We start from the raw sequence: 17753 nt of genomic DNA on the forward strand, positions 1-17753 counted from the left end.
GGCACTGGAAGAGTCACCAGGGTGAAATCCTGTGGTGAAAAAGCACGATACAGCATAATACGTTAGGATCACAGCTTTGTATCATGTCATTTAGTGTACTTCAATTTTTTTAAATTGCCGCTATTTCCACCCCCCTGCGTCGCAACGCTCGCAGGGAAGGGAACCGGAAGACAGGTGCCGATATCGGCCGAGGACACGGCGGGGGGATCGCAGGGGAAGGAGAGTTTTAAAATGTACAGAACAGATTTCCGCAAAACAAGCAAGCGGTACCACTTCCAGCACCTGAAATAATCATACCACCAGGGAGGTTAACAGACATGCAGCAGAATACATTTTGGACTAAATTTATGAAGACATTTGATTTTTTTTACTGGATGTTTCATGAAAGGAATTAGAATATACCTTTTTTGTTTGTAGAATAAAAAAATAAAAACCCAGTGGTGACCAGCAAAAGAGCTCTATTTACGTGAAAAAAATGATAAAAACCCCCATTTGTGTTGTGTTTGCATGACTCTGCAACTGTCAGTTATAGCGCAGTGGTGAATAGCAAAAAATTGTCTGGTCATGAAGGGAGCAATACCTTCCTGAGGTTTTTAGATACAGAAGCACACATGCAGGAGTAAATGTGTTTGCAGGTGTGAACAGCAACCATTACTCCAGTCACTGCCCTCTGCAACTTCATGTTAGTTCAGTAACGTAGACAGTTATTACCTTACAACAGATTTCCAGTTCTGCCCCCTGTGTGGTTTAAGACTGTGGCTTTAGCTCTGAGATACACCAAACAGCTGGTATTGAGATAGGCTGCTTCTTAACATGTATTAAAAAAAAATAACACATTTATGGGCAATACAGGGAGAATACTTTTATGAATTCTGTCTGAAGTGGTTAAGTGACATTGACCTCATAGCAAATGCCTGCAGTTTACAGAACAAAAACAAAGGAATGCATTACTGGAAAAAGCCTGTGACAGTTTTGACTACTTTTCATTAAAAACAAGCAAAAAAAAAATAAAAAAATAAGACACAAAATACATGTTACCATTTTTTTTTATTTTTCTCCTTTCCCTGCCTGGCACTATAAAAAATAAGTCTCAAAAGAAAAAAAAAAACAAAAACAAAAAATAAAACAAAAAGGAACAGTCTAAAACACAAAAGATGCCCAGCTTGTGCCTTCCAGCAGTATGCAGGAATCTGAGCTAGAATAAAACTAAAGAAAAGGCTGTTTTGTGAGGGGCAGCCGACTCTCTCCGGGAAACAAGCTTCTCCCATAGAAAGATACCTGCAAAGATAAAAACACGCAAAAAAAAGAAAAGAAAAGGAAAACAGCAGGATGTTTAGCAGACATCACTTCCCTCCCATAGCTGAAAACACACTAGGCTGGGAACCATTCAGTATAAACATTCTTTGATTAACAGGTATCCTGCACATAAACAGTCAGCACACCCCCAGAATACCCCAGGACAAGTCATACACTCACACCAATTAGTACAACCTCTTATTCCCCCCAACATACAGTAACCATTAGGAGCCTGGCCTACCACACCCATCTTAAAACATTGAAGGATGCACATGGGGCATGTGAGCACAAGAGAAAAGAACGGTCCACATGGGACCCTGTTTTAATAAACTCTTAAAATTCATTTCCAGTCTTCTTTTTTTTTTTCTTTTTTTTGTGTTTTTGCCTCTCAGGTCTTCCTAAAGTTATATGTTTAGTAAGGTGAATACCATGATGTCACACGAGCCCGTCCCCTGAAAAAGACAAGCCTAGTGTAAGCAGACAAAGTTTTGTGATAACGTCAAATATCCCAACACCCACCAACAGGCCCCCCCCCCCCCCCAATGCCTTCTGTGCTGATTAGCCCCCAGACCTGTACACGCGTCCTCTGGGTCTTGAAGGATAGCCGCTGAAGAATCTGGAACGGGAACTGTACGAGGATGCTCTAGCTCTGTATCTTGCACGTGGAAAGCCTCTGTCTGTTGTGCTAATGCCGGGTCTGTTTGTCCTTTTGGGAACCACCTGTCAAAACAAATTAGAGGGTGAAATGGAAATTACGGTGGATACTGCTTTTTCATCTCTGGGATTTTAATGCTGAAATCTCTGCTTGGCCTGGCATACATACTGCAATAACTACAAGGTCGTTTTATGGAAAATATAGGAACATCCAAAGCCTGGTGTAAGCAAACCCAGTAACTGACAGATCTAGATCTGACCAATGAAGTCCAATACACACAAATTTAAAACACCGCTCAACCTCGATTTCTCCTTGAAGTAGACTTTTGGGTTGATTAAAAATACTTCGTCCATTCAGGGACCTCACTTTATAAAATGTTCTAATCTCTTTATAGTCAAGTTTTCCAGTGCCCACTGTTCCAGAGCTGACTGTTTTCTGAAGCAACTGTTTACTCATCATGCTAATCATGCCAATAAAGGCACACGCATCAAATGCAATAAGCTGAATGGTCAAAATTCCATGTAAAAAATGGGATTTTTGACTTACTGTAAAATCCATTTCTCTAATGTTCGACAGACCCTGCTCCTGATCTTTTGGGTTATACTGCCCCCTACGGGAGTAGGACACTAGGCAGAAAAAAAGTCTGGCTACGCTTACGGGCACAGTCCCAGGGGGTAATACTTCTACTCTGCTCTAGGTACTCAGTTTTGTTACAAGCAGTGTCAGAAGAATTAAAACTCCACAGAGGGGTGGGTGCTGTGTCAGTCAATGATCCAATGATCAAAGAAATGCATTTTACGGTCAAGGTAAAAATTCCCATTCTCTTTCGTGCATTGACGGACACAGCTCCGGATTCTTCTTAACCATTGGGATGTCCCAAAGCACTGTTAAACATGAGGAGTGGGAACAGCGAAAAAGTGATTCCTAAGGTTAACCATAGCCAACCAGGTAAACGGGAGCTCATCTGAAAAAATAAACCCTCAAAGAGGACCAGGTCCTCTAAACAGCAGCCTGCAAAAACCTTGTGGCCAAAGGAAGCATCCGCAGATGTGAAAGAGTGCACCAACGACCACGTGGCCGCCTTGCAAATCCACGTCACTGACGCCTGATGGCGGAAAGCCCAGGAGGCACTGAGCCCCCAAGTAGAGAGCACCTTAACAGAGAAAGGAGGAACCTGACCCTTGATGGAATAGGTCTGAATCACTGTCTGTCTAATCCATCTGGAAATGGTCACAGAGGAAGTGGATAACCCTTTCAGAGGCCCATCCGTAAGCACAAATAGTGAGTTTGATTTCCTAAAAGACTCCGTACCTGCCAGGTACACCCTAATCGCCCAGACCACATCCAAGGCATGCAAAGCAATTTCCTTCGGATGTTTTGGTCTGGGACACAGGGAAGGCAACACGTCTTCATTCAAATGAAAATCAGCGACAACCTCAGGAAGGAACGATCGACAGGGGCGAAGAACCACCTTCTCACTGTGGACAGGGTAATGCCGCCAATTCCGACACCCTGCGCGGAGAGGTGAAAGCCACCAAAAAGGCCATCTTCTGAGACAGCGGAAGCAGAGGCATTTCCCTAAGATAGAAACGTCTTGTGAATACCTAGACAATAACTTAAGTATGGCTTTCCTAAAAAAAAAAATTATACTCATCTAGGTGGATGCAGCATCGATCCAATGCTGCATCTGTCCCCTGCTGGCTCTGCATTGAGAACTGAGTGATCAAACGCCACTGCTCATTCGGTCCCCTCGGCTTTTAAATTTTACCCAAAATTTGTTCAATTTTGAGCATTTTTGCAATTACCTTTGCGGTAATATGGTGCGACCTAAAACATTGGAACTACCACCATTTTCTAGGGTATCTGCTTTGAGAAAATAGATGCTTGAGGGTTTTATGTAATCTTAAGGCCTCAAATTATTTTTTTTAAACCTGTGCAAAAAACTGCTCTGGCTTTGAAAGGGTTAAAGGATGTTACCTGTTCCACCCATAAGATTTTTTTTTTTTTTTTTTTAAACTAAAACACTGCCTCAACTTTTTATAGCTGGCTCCTAGAAACAAAATAACCGACAATTTTGGAAAAAAAGAACATTTTTTACTTTCTTCTATAAAACCTATCCAATTAAAAATGTAAAAAATCAAATTTTTTCATAAGTTAGGCCTATATGTATTCTGCTACGTATTTTTGGTAAAAACATCCCAAAAAAGTGTATATTGATTGCTTGTGCAAAAGTGATTGCGTCTACAAACTATGGGATATTTTAAATGGCATTTTTATTTATTTTTTTACTAGTAATGGCGGTGATCGTTTAGTGGGACTGCAACACTGTAGACAAATCGGACACCTGACACCTTTGACACTTTTTTTGGGGACCAGTGACATTACAGTGATCAGTGCTAAAAATATGCACTGTTACTGTAATAATGACACTGAAAGCAAAGGGTATATAAGGGGTGATCAAAGGGTTAATATGTCCCTAAGGGGGTGCTTGCTGTGTGGGGGTTGCTCTGACTGGGCTGGAACAAAAGATCTCCATCTTCTCCCCTGTCAAAACGGCAATCGGCCTTAATTACATAGGCAGATCGCAGTTTTGCCGGTCTCGGGAACGATCGCGGGTGGCCGGCAGACATCGGGTCCTGCTGACCTGCTGATTGGCTCCCCCCGTCACACCTAGTTGTTATTACATGAAATGACGTAGTTACGTTATTTTGCGCAATACATGTACGTTAGGTGGTCAGCAAGTGGTTAATCATGAGATCTACATCTGGATTACTCATGACGGCAAAAAGATCTACAGCTACCAACATCTATATAACCTGTATTAACACCTAAAAATACCCACAAAATGGTACAGCCAATAAAGTACATTCACCGGCCACTTTATTAGGTACACCTGTTCAATTGCTTGGTAACACAAATTGCTGATCAGCAACTAATGCATTTAGGCATCTAGACGTAGGGAAGATGACTTCAAGTTCATTCAGAGCATCGTAATGGGAAAGAAAGCTCTTTTAGGTGAATGTGGCATGGTTGTTGGTGCCAAACAGGCTGGTCTTAGTATTTCAAAAACTGCTGCTCTACTGGGATTTTCATGCACAACCATCTCTAGGGTTTACAGAGAATAGCTTGAAAAAGAGAAAATATCCAGTGTGCGGCAGTTGTGTGGATGAAAATGCTTTGATGTTAGAGGAGAATGGGCAGATTAGTTTGAGATGATAGAAAGGCAACAGTAACTCAAACATTCGTTACAACCAAGGTATGCAGAATACCATCTCTGAACACACAACACATCAAACCCTGAAGCAGATGGGCTACAGTAGCAGAAGACCCCACAGGATGCCACTCTTGTCAGCCAACAGGAAAGGGAGGCTACAATTTGCACAGGCTCACCAAAACCAGACAAAAGAAGATTGGAAAAATGTTACCTGGACTGAGGAGTCTATTTCAGCTGAGACATTCAGATGGTAGGGTCAGAATTTGGCGTAAACATGAAAGCATCGATCCATCCTGCCTTGTATCAACGACTCACGGTGGTTTAACGCGGGGGATATTTTATTTTCTTGGCACACTTTGGGCCCATTAGTACCAATTGAGGATAGTTTAAAACCCACGGCCTACCTGAGTATTGTTGCTGACCATGACCATCCCTTTATGACTACAGTGTACTCATCTTCTGATGGCTCCTTCCAGCAGAATAATGCACCATGTCACAAAGCTGAAATCTCAAACTGGTTTCTTGAACATGACAATGAGTTCACTGTAATCCAATGACCTCCAGTCACCAGATCTCAATCCAATAGAGCAGTGGTCCTCAACTCCGGTCCTCAGGGCCCACTAACAGGCCAGATTTTAAGTATTACCTTGGGGAGATGCAGACTAGAGTACTGCAATCACTGAGCAGCAAATGATATCACCTGGGATGTATTTCAGTTATCTTGCAAACCTGGCCTGTTAGTGGGCCCTGTAGGCCAGGGTTGAGGACCACTGCAATAGAGCACCTGTGGGTTGTGGTGGAACAGGAGATTTGTATCATGGATGCACACCTGAGAAATCTACAAAAACTGCATGATGCTATCATGTCAATATGGACCTATGCCACCAAGAATTAAGGCAGTTATGAAGGCAAAAAGGGGGTCCAACCCTGTGTGGTCAATGAGTATATATAGTACTTGAGGTTATCACTATTAACACCACCCAATTTTTAAAAGCAAATGATTTATAGGATGTGGGAGATATGCTATATTTGTATCCTAGTATCAGGATTAAACCATCATGAGCTGTGTGTAGAAAAAGTGCTACTCATTCTTTAATGTCAAGCAGCGCCTTACCTTTATCTGTCGGCCTCTGAACAGAGACTCATCAAGGGCAATTGATGTCCGGACAGATTCTTTATCAGAAAATTCAATGTAGGCAAACCTGCAGAAACAGAACATGGTCAAAACTAAAAGCCTGACTCTTTGCTCCATGCCACAAATATGCAGAGAATATAAGAAATAGTACAAACGATATATGACCTACCAATGCAATGTCAACGTACAAACAAAGCAACAGACAGAAGTTTTGAAGCTACTTTACGTACAAGATCTATAAACCTTGCCAATGCTATGCCGCACAACCACTGAGCCATTAAAAACAGCTGGCTGAAATGCAAACACTCAAATATTGATCAAATAGAGAACTTTGCTGAGGTAAACAGTCTGAAACTTTAAGCACTTTCTCTGCAAGCACATCTCTAACATTTCTGCTGCCAGACTGACTAAGCAAAGCTGTAGGACAAGTAGAACCTATTCCAGCTGGGGCTGAGCAACATGCTGCAAAAATTCTGATATTCTGAAAGGTACTTTCAAAATCCAGAGCCTCAAGATGGCTTGGAATAAAACATTTCCAAAACTATTCACACAGTAGAATAGGATATTTAATTGGCTTGTAAAATAAGATTTCTGGAGTACAGTACAGAACACAGGCTTTTTTAATTCATTACAACTGGGTTATATACAGCTACCTTCAGACCGGATTCCCTGCATTAAAAAGGTAAAAAAAACGTCCCAGTAGCAGTATTGCCCCCCTCCCTAAATACCTTCCTGAGTTCTATCTTGATCCAGCACTGTGCCAGACTGCAGTGGCGCTGGTCTGTGTTCTTCTCCCCATAGGACACAGAGGCAGCAGCGGGAGCCATTAGCTCCTATTGCTGCCAATCAAATCCTTTGAGAGGGAGTGGGGATGGTGCCAAGCAACGCTGCGTGTCTATGGACGCACAAAGCAATGCTTGGGAGCGCGCCTGCACATGTGCCACCATAGAAAGCTGCTTCCTTTGGCAGCACATACAGAGAAGGGGGAGTGGAGTGCGCCACCAGGGGACCGCAGAAGAGGTTGGGGACCGTTCTGTGCAATACCTTTGCACAGAGCAGGTTAAGTAAACCGTGTTTATTTTGTAAAGACCGACTAGGGACTCCAAAGCAACATTACAAGTCTATCAAGGAGCTCACTGATCCCAAAAGCTGCATAAAAAGATGCAGTGGCTAGTGTGCATCATCACACCTTGGACAAAGGCATTCAGAGAAACTTTCCTAGTGGAAATGAAAGCTTCTGTCAGTACAGGCACGAAATCTATCAGCTAGAGCAGGGGTCTCCAAACTATGGCCCTACAGTTCAGGAACTACAATTCCCATCATGCCAAGTCATATCTGTGAACTTCAGTTTTTACAATGCCCCATGGGACTTGTAGTTTCATAACAGCTAGAGGGCCGTAGTTTGGAGATCCCTGAGCTAGAGCATGGGTGCTCAACCCCTGGCCCTCCAGCTGTTGCGGAACTACAAGTCACTTGAGGTATTGCAAGGCTGAACAGTTACAAGCATGACTCCCAAAGGCAGAGGCATGATGGAACAGCTAGAGGGTCACAGGTTGAGAATCCATGAGCTAGAGCCACTAGGAAGAAGCTGAGGCTAGCTTGCAGTGGAAGGTGTTCTATTGACTGCCTCTTGACAGAGTCCAATCACATGAAGGTAGCTGCATACAACCCAGTCAATGATTTAACCCCTTGGAGCCCAAACCTTTTTTCTGACACATGTTGCTTACAATCAGTATTTTTTGCTAGAAAATTACTTCACGTTAAAAAAGGTTTACATTTTTAGAGTTAGAGGAGTCCTTATGCTAGAATTATTGCTCTCACTCCAACGATCACAGCAATATCTCAAGTGTGGTTTGAACACCATTTACAAATTCATGCGCGACATGGGTATGCGTTAGCTTCTGTGCACAAGTGCTTTAAATAGTTTTTTCTTAATTTATTTATTTTTACACTGTCCATTTAAAAAAGTAAACATCACTTGTGACAGTAATAGGCAAAGACAGGTACTCTTTATGGAGAGATCTGGGGTCCTCCTCTGCACTAAACATTCAAAAGTTTGCCTGTTTTTTTTTTTTTTTTTTAAATCTGGCACCTTTAAGGCTCCAGTACCCGAAATTGGTGTCATGACACCGCTTCCGGATTTTTACATCGGAGACCAGATCAGAGCCGAATGCGCCTTTGTTCAGGTCTTTGGTTAACAGGAAGATGTGCCGGTGGGATGGGAGACCCGGGCAAGCCGCCGAAGGACATTCCTCCTTGTAATGACAATCGAGTGGTCATAAGAAAGCTAACCGTCGGTTCTAAACAATGGTACAACCCCCTGAAGCTGAGGCCGCATAATTTGCGTTCCGGAGTGAAGGGGTTAAACAAGACCGTTTACTGTACATCCAGAAAAAAAAAGTCTGACGCAGAACAGGAAGTAATGCTACTTATAGACCTAAAAACACCATGAACTGAGTGCAGCAACATCCTATACAGAATGAGCTTATTCTTTGGACTTGTGTCTTGCATGCTCACCAGAAAATGGACCTGAACTTGGAAGGGGCTGGAGCATCAATGATTCACACGTGTAAGAAACAAAAGGATGCAACATGGCAAACAGCTAGATTGATGGCTATGTAATCCACCACATTCAATGCCATCTTCAAAACAAACATCTGTAGAACAATGACACAAACCACTTACCCCTTTGGATGACCTGTGTATTTGTCACAAAGAATGGTTACCCTGTTCACAGATCCACAACCATGGAAATGGGCCTCCAATTCTTCTGCTGTTGCTCCATAATCAACCTGCACATGAGTATTAAAACAAAGTGGAACATTACCCAAAACTACTTGATAAAAAATAATGTTATTTCACATTTATATTTATTGCTACCAAAATTAGTGTGAGCTGTAAATTTCCTCCAGCATTGCTTCAGATTTGTCTTGCTGGTGGCAGCCATTTTGCTGAAGCCCAGAGCCCCTGAACAGCAGTAAATCAAAGTGGAGCTAAGCCTGTTTTAACATTCTTACAATCTAGAAATGCCAGGATGGCTGTCACATTTGCTTGTGTCTTCAACCAAACTGTCAAACCAACAAAGGGCTGGTGTCCTAACTGATTACATGTGCAGCACCAAGGCAGTTGAAGATCAGACAGAAGCAGCTTCCGTGGCTGTAAAGGATAGGAGGATTTAATTTTAATTCAAGGCTCTCAGCAGATCGGCCTCCACAAATTCAACAGGGCCCTAAAAATATAGAGCAACTGAATATGTGCAGAGCAGGGTGAGAGTATTACTGGATTTTAAACAGTAAAGGCATTTTTTAATTTGTTTACAGCTATACCTGAAAAAGGGGTCAGCCTGAAGTGATCTAGCAGGACAAAGTGGTTGTAAACCCTTGCATATACCCAGTGTAGTGAATAGCCTTGGTTGATATGCAGAGATGAAACAAATATTCATACATAGGTTTTACTTGTTTATCTGCAGCTCTCTTCCCTACAACCCCTTCGAAGAGGCAGAATCCTGTTAAAATCCTTCATCTGAGGAACAGAGGGTGGGATGAAGAGGCAGCAGTTAGCGTATAGAGCTAAAAAGGAACACACCCACCTTCACACAGCAGAAGAACTTTTATGTGAATAGACAAGCTGTGTGCAGAACTCCCTCCCCGACACAAATTTTACCTTGTGTCTAGAAAACTTCAGAAGCGACACGTGGATAGAGAGAAATGACACTTAGCGCTTTGGAGAGAGATAAGTAAACTACAGATGTATGTACTTTGCTCAGATTTCATGACTGAGGTTTACAACCACTTTTTTTCTGACTAAAGATAGACATTAAGGTATGCTGAACTCTGGGCAACTTTCATTGAGAACTATTTAAAATGCTATGAAAGCATATCCAAATTGTGAAACACATTAACTCCCATCAAGCACAATTCTTGGGCCCAAAGCCACCATTAAGCTGCATTGTTACCTTTAGTGCACAAGAAATTGTTGGAACCGCACCCAGGTAGATGAAAACAATTGAAGTACTTTATTCTTTAAATCAAAATATGAACAGACAGTGCACGGAACAGGTAATCCAGGTTAACGCGTTTCACTGCGCACACAGCCGCTTACTCAAAACCCTGAGGTTATGAGTAAGCGGCTGTGTGCGCCGTGAAACGCGTTAACCTGGATTACCTGTTCCGTGCACTGTCTGTTCATATTTTGATTTAAAGAATAAAGTACTTCAATTGTTTTCATCTACCTGGGTGCGGTTCCAACAATTTCTTTTGCATTTATCCGGATGGCGGGTCTTACCAGCACCAGGTTGGACTGACACACCTGAGCGGCTTCATCTTTCCTATTACCTTTAGTGCACACCAATATAAATGGAAATACCGATACACAGTGCTGAATGTTAGTAATGTGCCAGAAAATATGCCTAGCAATAGCAAACATACAAGGTCAGCACACTGGCACATGAAACATACCACAACTGTCAAATAACATCACAATACCTAGAAGGCAAGCAAGAGTGATACAATATTCTGTCTATAGGCTATCTTATTGTATTTATGTGTTCCTAAACATCAAAAATGGAGAGAAACTAACAAGACAGGCAAAGAGGTTGATTTGATAAAACTGGGTGAGTGCAAAATATGGTGCAGCTGTGCATGGTAGCCAATCAGCTTCTAAAGGCCCGTACACACTTACCGATCGTCGGCGAACGATCGGCCGTCTTTTGTCCCCGGGCTGTCGGTGTCTGTTGAAAAGTGCAAAGACAGCACAAGAATTTTTTCCGCCGACTACAGAAGTGATGTCATGTAATGGTTAACTTTCCCTGTGTTTTTTCTTTTCTGAGCATGCCCAGTCTTGCAAATCTGCGGTCTGTCGGCCGAATTCTGTACTGACCGGCGAACAATCGGCCGTTCTGGTGTCGGCATACAAAAATTTTAATGCTTGCATGACAGATTCTTGTCGGCAGAATGTGCGCTGACGGCTGTTGGAGGCATCATACTAACAAGCGTACAATCGGCAGATCGTTCGTCGGCCGACGCTTGTCTGCCGACGATCGGTACGTGTGTACGGGCCTTAACTTCAACTTGTTCACTTGAAAAGAAAACCTGGAAGTGGTTTTCGTTTCTATGCAGAGCTGCACCAGATTTTGCACTCCAGTTTAACCACTTACCTACAGTGCACTTTCACCCCCTTCCTGCCCAGACCGATTTTCAGCTTTCAGCGCTCTCACACTTTGACTAAGAATTACTCAGTCATGCAACACTGTACCCATTCAAAAATTGTGTCCTTTTTTTCACACAAATAGAGCTTTCTTTTGATGGTATTTAATCACTACTGGGTTTTTTATTTTTTGTGCTATAAATAAAAAAAGACTGAAAATATTGTGAAAAAACGCATTTTTCTTTGTTTCTGTCATAAAATTTTGCAAATTAGTAATTTTTCTTCACAAATTTTGGCCAAAATTTATACTGCTACTTATCTTTGGTAAAAATAACCCAAGTAAGTGTATATTATTTGGTCTTTGTGAAAGTTATAGAGTCCACAAGCTATGGTGCGAATCATTGAAAATTGATCACACTTGATCACACCTGATGTACTGAAGGCCTATCTCATTTCTTGAGACACTAAAAAGTCAGGAAAGTACAAATACCCCCCAAATGACCCCTTTTTGGAAAGTAGACATTCCAAGGTATTTAATAAGGGGCATGGTGAGTTTTTTGAAGTTGTCATTTTTTCCCACAATGCTTTGCAAAATGAAGATTTTTTTTTTTTTTTTATTTTTTTTTACAAATTGCCGTATTAACAGGTTATTTCTCTCACACAGCACATGTATACTTGCAACTACACCCCAAAACACATTCTACTACTCCTTCTGAGTATGGCGATACCACATGTGTGAGACTTTTTCACAGCCTGGCCACATACAGAGGCCTAACATCCAACCAGCACCGTCCGGCATTCTAGGAGCACAAATTTCACATATAATTTCCTGACAACCTATCGTACTTTTGAAGGCCCTGGAGCACCAGGACAATGGAAACCCCTATAAAACGACCCCATTTTGGAAAGCAAACACCCCAACGTATAATTTTTGAGGCATAATGAGTCTTTTGAATATGTCATTTTTTTCCACAAGTTTTTGGAAAATGTGGAAAGAAAATGAAAACACATTTTTTTTTACACAAAGCTGTCCATTTATGCAATATTTCTAACACATAGCATGTACATAGCAAAAATTGCACCCCAAAATACATTCTGCTATTCCTCCTGAGTATGGCGATACCACATGTGTAACACTTTTTCACAGCCTGGCCACATACATAGGCCTAACATCCAAGTAGCGCTTTACACAAAGTTGTCCATTTATCCACTTTAAGACTGGGCCTATTTTTGACACTTGGTGTTTACAAGCTAAAATCATTTTTTTGCTAGAAAACTACTTGGAACCCCCAAACATTATATATTTTTTTTTAGCAGAGACCCTAGAGAATAAAATGGAGATCGTTGCAATATTTTTTATCACACCATATTTGCGCAGCAGTCTTCCAAATGCGATTTTTTGGAAAAAAAATCACTTTTTTGATCTAAAAAATAAGAAACCAGTAAATTTAGCAAATTTTTTTTCCATAATGTGAACGATAATGTTACGCCGAGTAATTAGATACCCAACATGTCATGCTTCAAAATTGCGCATGCTCACAGAATGGCGCCAAACATTGGTACTTAAAAATCCCCATAGGCAACATTTTAAAAATTTCTGCAGGTTACTAGCTTAGAGTTACAGAAGAGGTCTAGGGCTTAAATTATTGCTCTCGCTCTAACGATCGCGGCGATACCTCACATGTATGGTTTGAACACCGTTTACATATGTGGGCGGGACTTGCGTATGCGTTTGCTTCTGCGCGCGAGCTAACGGGGACAGGGCGCTTTAATTTTTTTTTTTTTTTTTTTTCCTATTTATTTTATTTATTATTTTTTTATTTTTACACAGTTTAAAAAAAAAAAATGTTTTGATAATTTTTATTCCTATTACAAGGAATGTAAACATCCCTTGTAATAGAAATAGGCATGACAGGTCCTCTTTATTGTGAGATCTGGGGTCAAAAAGACCTCACACCTCACAACTACACTAAAAAAGAAAAAAAAAAAAAAAAAATTGTTGAAAGAGGAAAAAAAAAAAAGCAAAAAAAAAAAGCGGCCCTTTAAACCGGTTGCTAGGCAACGTCTTTTGACGTAGCTCCGGTCCTCCAAGACCATAGAGTTGAGTGAGGGCCATCTTGCCCTCACTCGACTTCCTGTCTCTGAGGATCCGGGACCGGATAGTTTTCCCCGCTGCCGGCGGGTCCGGTAAGCTGGGAAAACGTCTGGGACGCGGCAGGAGGGGGGGGGGCACCTCTTCCCCTGCACCGTAAGGGTAATTCCGCGGCGAATCCGCCACTGGGACCACCCTTATCTGAAAGCCGACCGCCCGCCGTTTCAAAAAATACCGGGGTTATGGGGGCTATCTTCTGCCATAACCCCAGTATTTAGCTTTTAATGGCCGACGCATATAGTCGTTAGGCGGTCAGTAAGTGATTGCATGTATATGGCAAACAGGTGACGATGACTGATGGGGTGACAGGTGACGATGACTGATGGGGTGACAGGTGACGATGACGGATGGGGTGACAGGTGATGATGACTGATGGGGTGACAGGTGATGATGATTGATGAGGTGACAGGTGACGATGATTGATGAGGTGACAGATGACAATCACTGACCGGGTGACATGTGACGATGATTGATGGGGTGACAAGTGACGATCACTGATGGGGTGTCAAGTGACGATGATTGATAGGGTGACAGATGACGGTGACTGATGGGGTGACAGGTGACGATGACTGATGGGGTGACAGGTTACGATGACTGATGGGGTGACAGATGACGATGACTGATGGGGTGACAGGTGACGGTGATTGATGGGGTGACAGGTGACGGGGCGATGGTCACTGATGGGTGACAGGTGACGGGCGATGGTGCACGGCGGTACTGATGGCAGTCTCTGGTGACCGGTGAACTTTAGGCTACATTCACATGTGAGCGTAGCGATCACGGGCAGAATCACTGCGATTCTGCCCGTGATCCAGAAATCATTGCAAATGGCGGGACGCCTGTGCGTTGCCCGCTGTGCGATGTTGCTGCGATTTCCGCCTGCCGAATCGCGGTAACATCACGCAAACAACGCATGACGCCCCAAAGAAACTCTTGTACTTTTTTGGGCGTCATGCGATGTTTGCGCGATGTTACTGCGATTCGGCAGGCGGAAATGGCGGCAACATCGCACAGCGTTTGGGGTGCTATTGCAAATCACGGGCAACGCACAGGCGTCCCGCAATTTGCAATGATTTCCGGATCGCGGGCAGAATCGCGGTGATTTTGCCCGCGATCGCTGCGCTCACATGTGAACGTTATGGGTGTCAATTTCTGGGCACTGATGAGGTGACTGTTGGGTGACAGGTGACATTGGGGGGGGCTGAGGACTGTGTGGGGGGACCTTTATTACTGTGATTTTAGTGTGATTTTACTTTGTGACATGTGTACAGAGCAGTAACTCACTATTTCTAGCTCTTCTCCCCTCATACTGGAAACTGTATGAGGAGAGAAGAGCTAGTAACAGTGAGTTACTGCTCTGTGTTTACATTTTGTGATCGGCTGTGAATGGATTCACAGCCGATCACATAGTAAACAGTCACTGTCAGTGACTGTTTACTACCGCCGGTGACAGCTGTGTTCCTACGGAACACAGTGCCACCGACATGACCGCGCTGCGCGCTCCCGATCGCGCATGCGCGGTCATCTCCCGGCCGCCTCCATTGTGATCGGCTGTGTCATTGGAACACAGCCGATCACGTGGGAAACAGCCATGCCTATTGGCTGTTTCCCCCCTGCCGGTGACCGGCTGTGTCCCGGGGACACACCGACACCGGCAGTGCACGGCGGCGCGCCCGCGATCGCGCGCCTGCCGTGCTTGAATGGGCGGACGTCATATGACGTCCGCCCAGGATAATAGCCGCACCGTCCCGCCGTCATATGACGGCGGGCGGGCGGTAAGTGGTTAAATAAACCAATCCCCCCCCCCCCCCCCCCCACCAAGTATATTAACTTTTTTTTATTAACTCTCAAAAAATGCAATTCACAGATATTGCTACACTGTGGAATCACTTTCTGCATGACATGGGCTTTTAACTGAATCCTATTTTTAAAATCATTCTATTGCACTCCTCAATAGACACCTCATGTAACTCACAGTAACCCACCAAATAATCTGCACTTTTTTCAATCAGAATTCCTCAAACACACTAAGAATATTGGATTGTGAAATAAAGACTTTACTGAATATAATGCAAAAATCTATTTTCAATTTAAAAAAAGCAAACTATACATGATAAAATGCAATTTGGTAGCTATTGCCTTTAAGAGAGAAACTTACATTCCCAACATATATTGACCGAGCATCAGCTTCCATTTTCTCCTCTGCAGACATAATAACAGGACCAGCTGCAAAATACCAAAAAAACCTGCTTTTTACATTCACTTGTACAACACAAAAAACTTAAAGTGGGCTATAAATTGACAATTTTGAGCACTTTTTTTTTTTTTTAATAGTGCCCCTCAACCACAACTATATGCCATCATAACATTACAGGGAGCAGGTGGTACTCGATTAAAGTGGTTCTAAAGACTCAAGGTTTTTTACCTACATGCATGAAAGTGAGAAAACGTCTCTGCAGCAGCCCCCCTTCATGCTTACTTGACCCCAATTCTTCCTGCAACACTGTGCATGAGAGCCTTGGCTCTGAGGACTCTTCCTCCTCATTGGCTGAGACAGTAGCGGAAGTCATTGATCCAATTTGGGGGAGCTCTTGAATTGACACGCTTGGGAGAGCACCTGCTCGGGTGCCCCCATAGCAAACGGCTTGGCTCTGGGGGCACTCAGCAGAAGGGAGGGACCAGGAGCACCAACAGGGGACCTGAGAGCAAAAGGATCGGGGATGCTCTGTGCAAAACCACAGCACAGAGCAGGCAAATATAACATTTATTTTAATATAAAAAATCAAAACCTTTACATCACTTTAAAACTGAAATGGCATCAAATCCATGGTCTAAACCAGCCTTCCTCAACCAGAGTTCCATGGCACCTTAAAGTCGACAGATTGCCAGAGGTTCGATGAGCAATTCCTGCCATTGGTAAAGGAGGTTATTCTCAATGTCAAGAAGTGTAAAGCATATTCTTTCCGCTAGGAAAGTGATTTAGGGTTCCTTCATTTAACCACTTGCCGACGGCAGGGTTCGATCTGTCCACCACAATGTTGCAGTCCTGTGCAAAAATTTAAGCTCGCAGCCATTACTAGTAAAAAAAAAAAAAAACCGACAAATCTTTCCCGTAGTTCATAAACGCAATAACTTTTGCGCAAACCAATCAAAATACGCTTATTGCGATTTTTTTTGGAGCAGAAAACAAATTGGCCTAAAATGTTAAAAATTTTTGAATTTTACATTTTTTTTGTGAATTTCATATAAAAAATGTGAAAAAATAATTTTTTTTCTTAAAAATTGTCGCTTTTTTTGTTTATAGCGCAAAAAGTAAAAGACGCACATTTGGGTACAGCGTTGCACGTGCAATTGTCCGTTAAAGTCACGCAGTGCCGAATGGCAAAATAGGGCCTGGTCTTTGAGCAGCCAAATCCTCCGGGGCTTAAGTGGTTAAAAAAGGTTGAGAAAGACTGGTCTAAACCTTCCAGCGTTGTTAGCACCAGGAGGGCTAAAAGGCAAATCATTTACTTTTTTTACAACATTGTTTGGGGTTTAAGTAAAAACTTAAGTGAAGTTCCACCCATTTTTGTGTATATTAAAAATCAGCAGCTACAAAAAGTGTAGCTGCTGACTTAATACACACTCACGTGTAGCTGCTGACTTAATACACTCACCTGTCCCACAATCCAGCAATGCGGCCGGTGGGAGCCTCGGTTCTCTCCCTCTTCTCCCTGCGGCACTGGCATCTCTTGTGTGGGCACCCGGCTGTGACAGCTTGTGGCTTCACAGCCAGGTGCGCACTGCGCATGCACAAGTCACTCGACCTGAGTGGACGGCAATCTTCTGGGACCTGTGACAGGTCCCAGAAGATTGCAGGGAGGGGAGGGGTAGAGAACTGACAAATCTAGGTTCCCGCTTGCGCCCCCCCCCCCAAAAATGAAAATAAAATGGCATGCCAAGTGTGGCATGTCAGGGGGTCAGGAGGCCTTAAAGCGGAAGATCCACTTTTGGGTGGAACTCCGCTTTAATATTCTATCGTACTTTTCTACAGAAAAAGGGTCCAACTATTTTACTACATGTTATTCAACTAGCATTAATAGGAAAGCCAACAAATAACTAAAATTACCAGCTTCTATAAGAACAGAGGAAAATCGGGTGGTGCTTATATGTGGGT

The 17753-nt window shown here is 43.0% G+C and overlaps 1 protein-coding gene across 2 annotated transcripts in view; it reads right to left on the reverse strand.

Moving 5' to 3' along the window:
- Window positions 1-1233: 1233 nt before the first annotated feature.
- The window catches only part of LOC309548092 (polyadenylate-binding protein 2), a 63661-nt gene continuing 47141 nt past the window's right edge, over window positions 1234-17753 (reverse strand). For both annotated transcript variants that reach the window (XM_082248057.1, XM_082248056.1), the window contains 5 exons: window positions 15756-15823; window positions 8986-9092; window positions 6280-6367; window positions 1868-2016; window positions 1234-1748 (listed from right to left, as the gene is read on the reverse strand). In XM_082248057.1, the coding sequence (XP_082104183.1) occupies window positions 1709-1748; window positions 1868-2016; window positions 6280-6367; window positions 8986-9092; window positions 15756-15823 (452 nt within the window). In that variant the 3' untranslated portion in view covers window positions 1234-1708. The remainder of the gene's footprint in view (window positions 1749-1867; window positions 2017-6279; window positions 6368-8985; window positions 9093-15755; window positions 15824-17753) is intronic.

Source organism: Pelophylax lessonae (genome assembly GCF_965119305.1).
Source record: "Pelophylax lessonae genome assembly, chromosome: 1".
In the NCBI taxonomy this organism is placed as follows: Eukaryota; Metazoa; Chordata; class Amphibia; order Anura; family Ranidae; genus Pelophylax; species Pelophylax lessonae.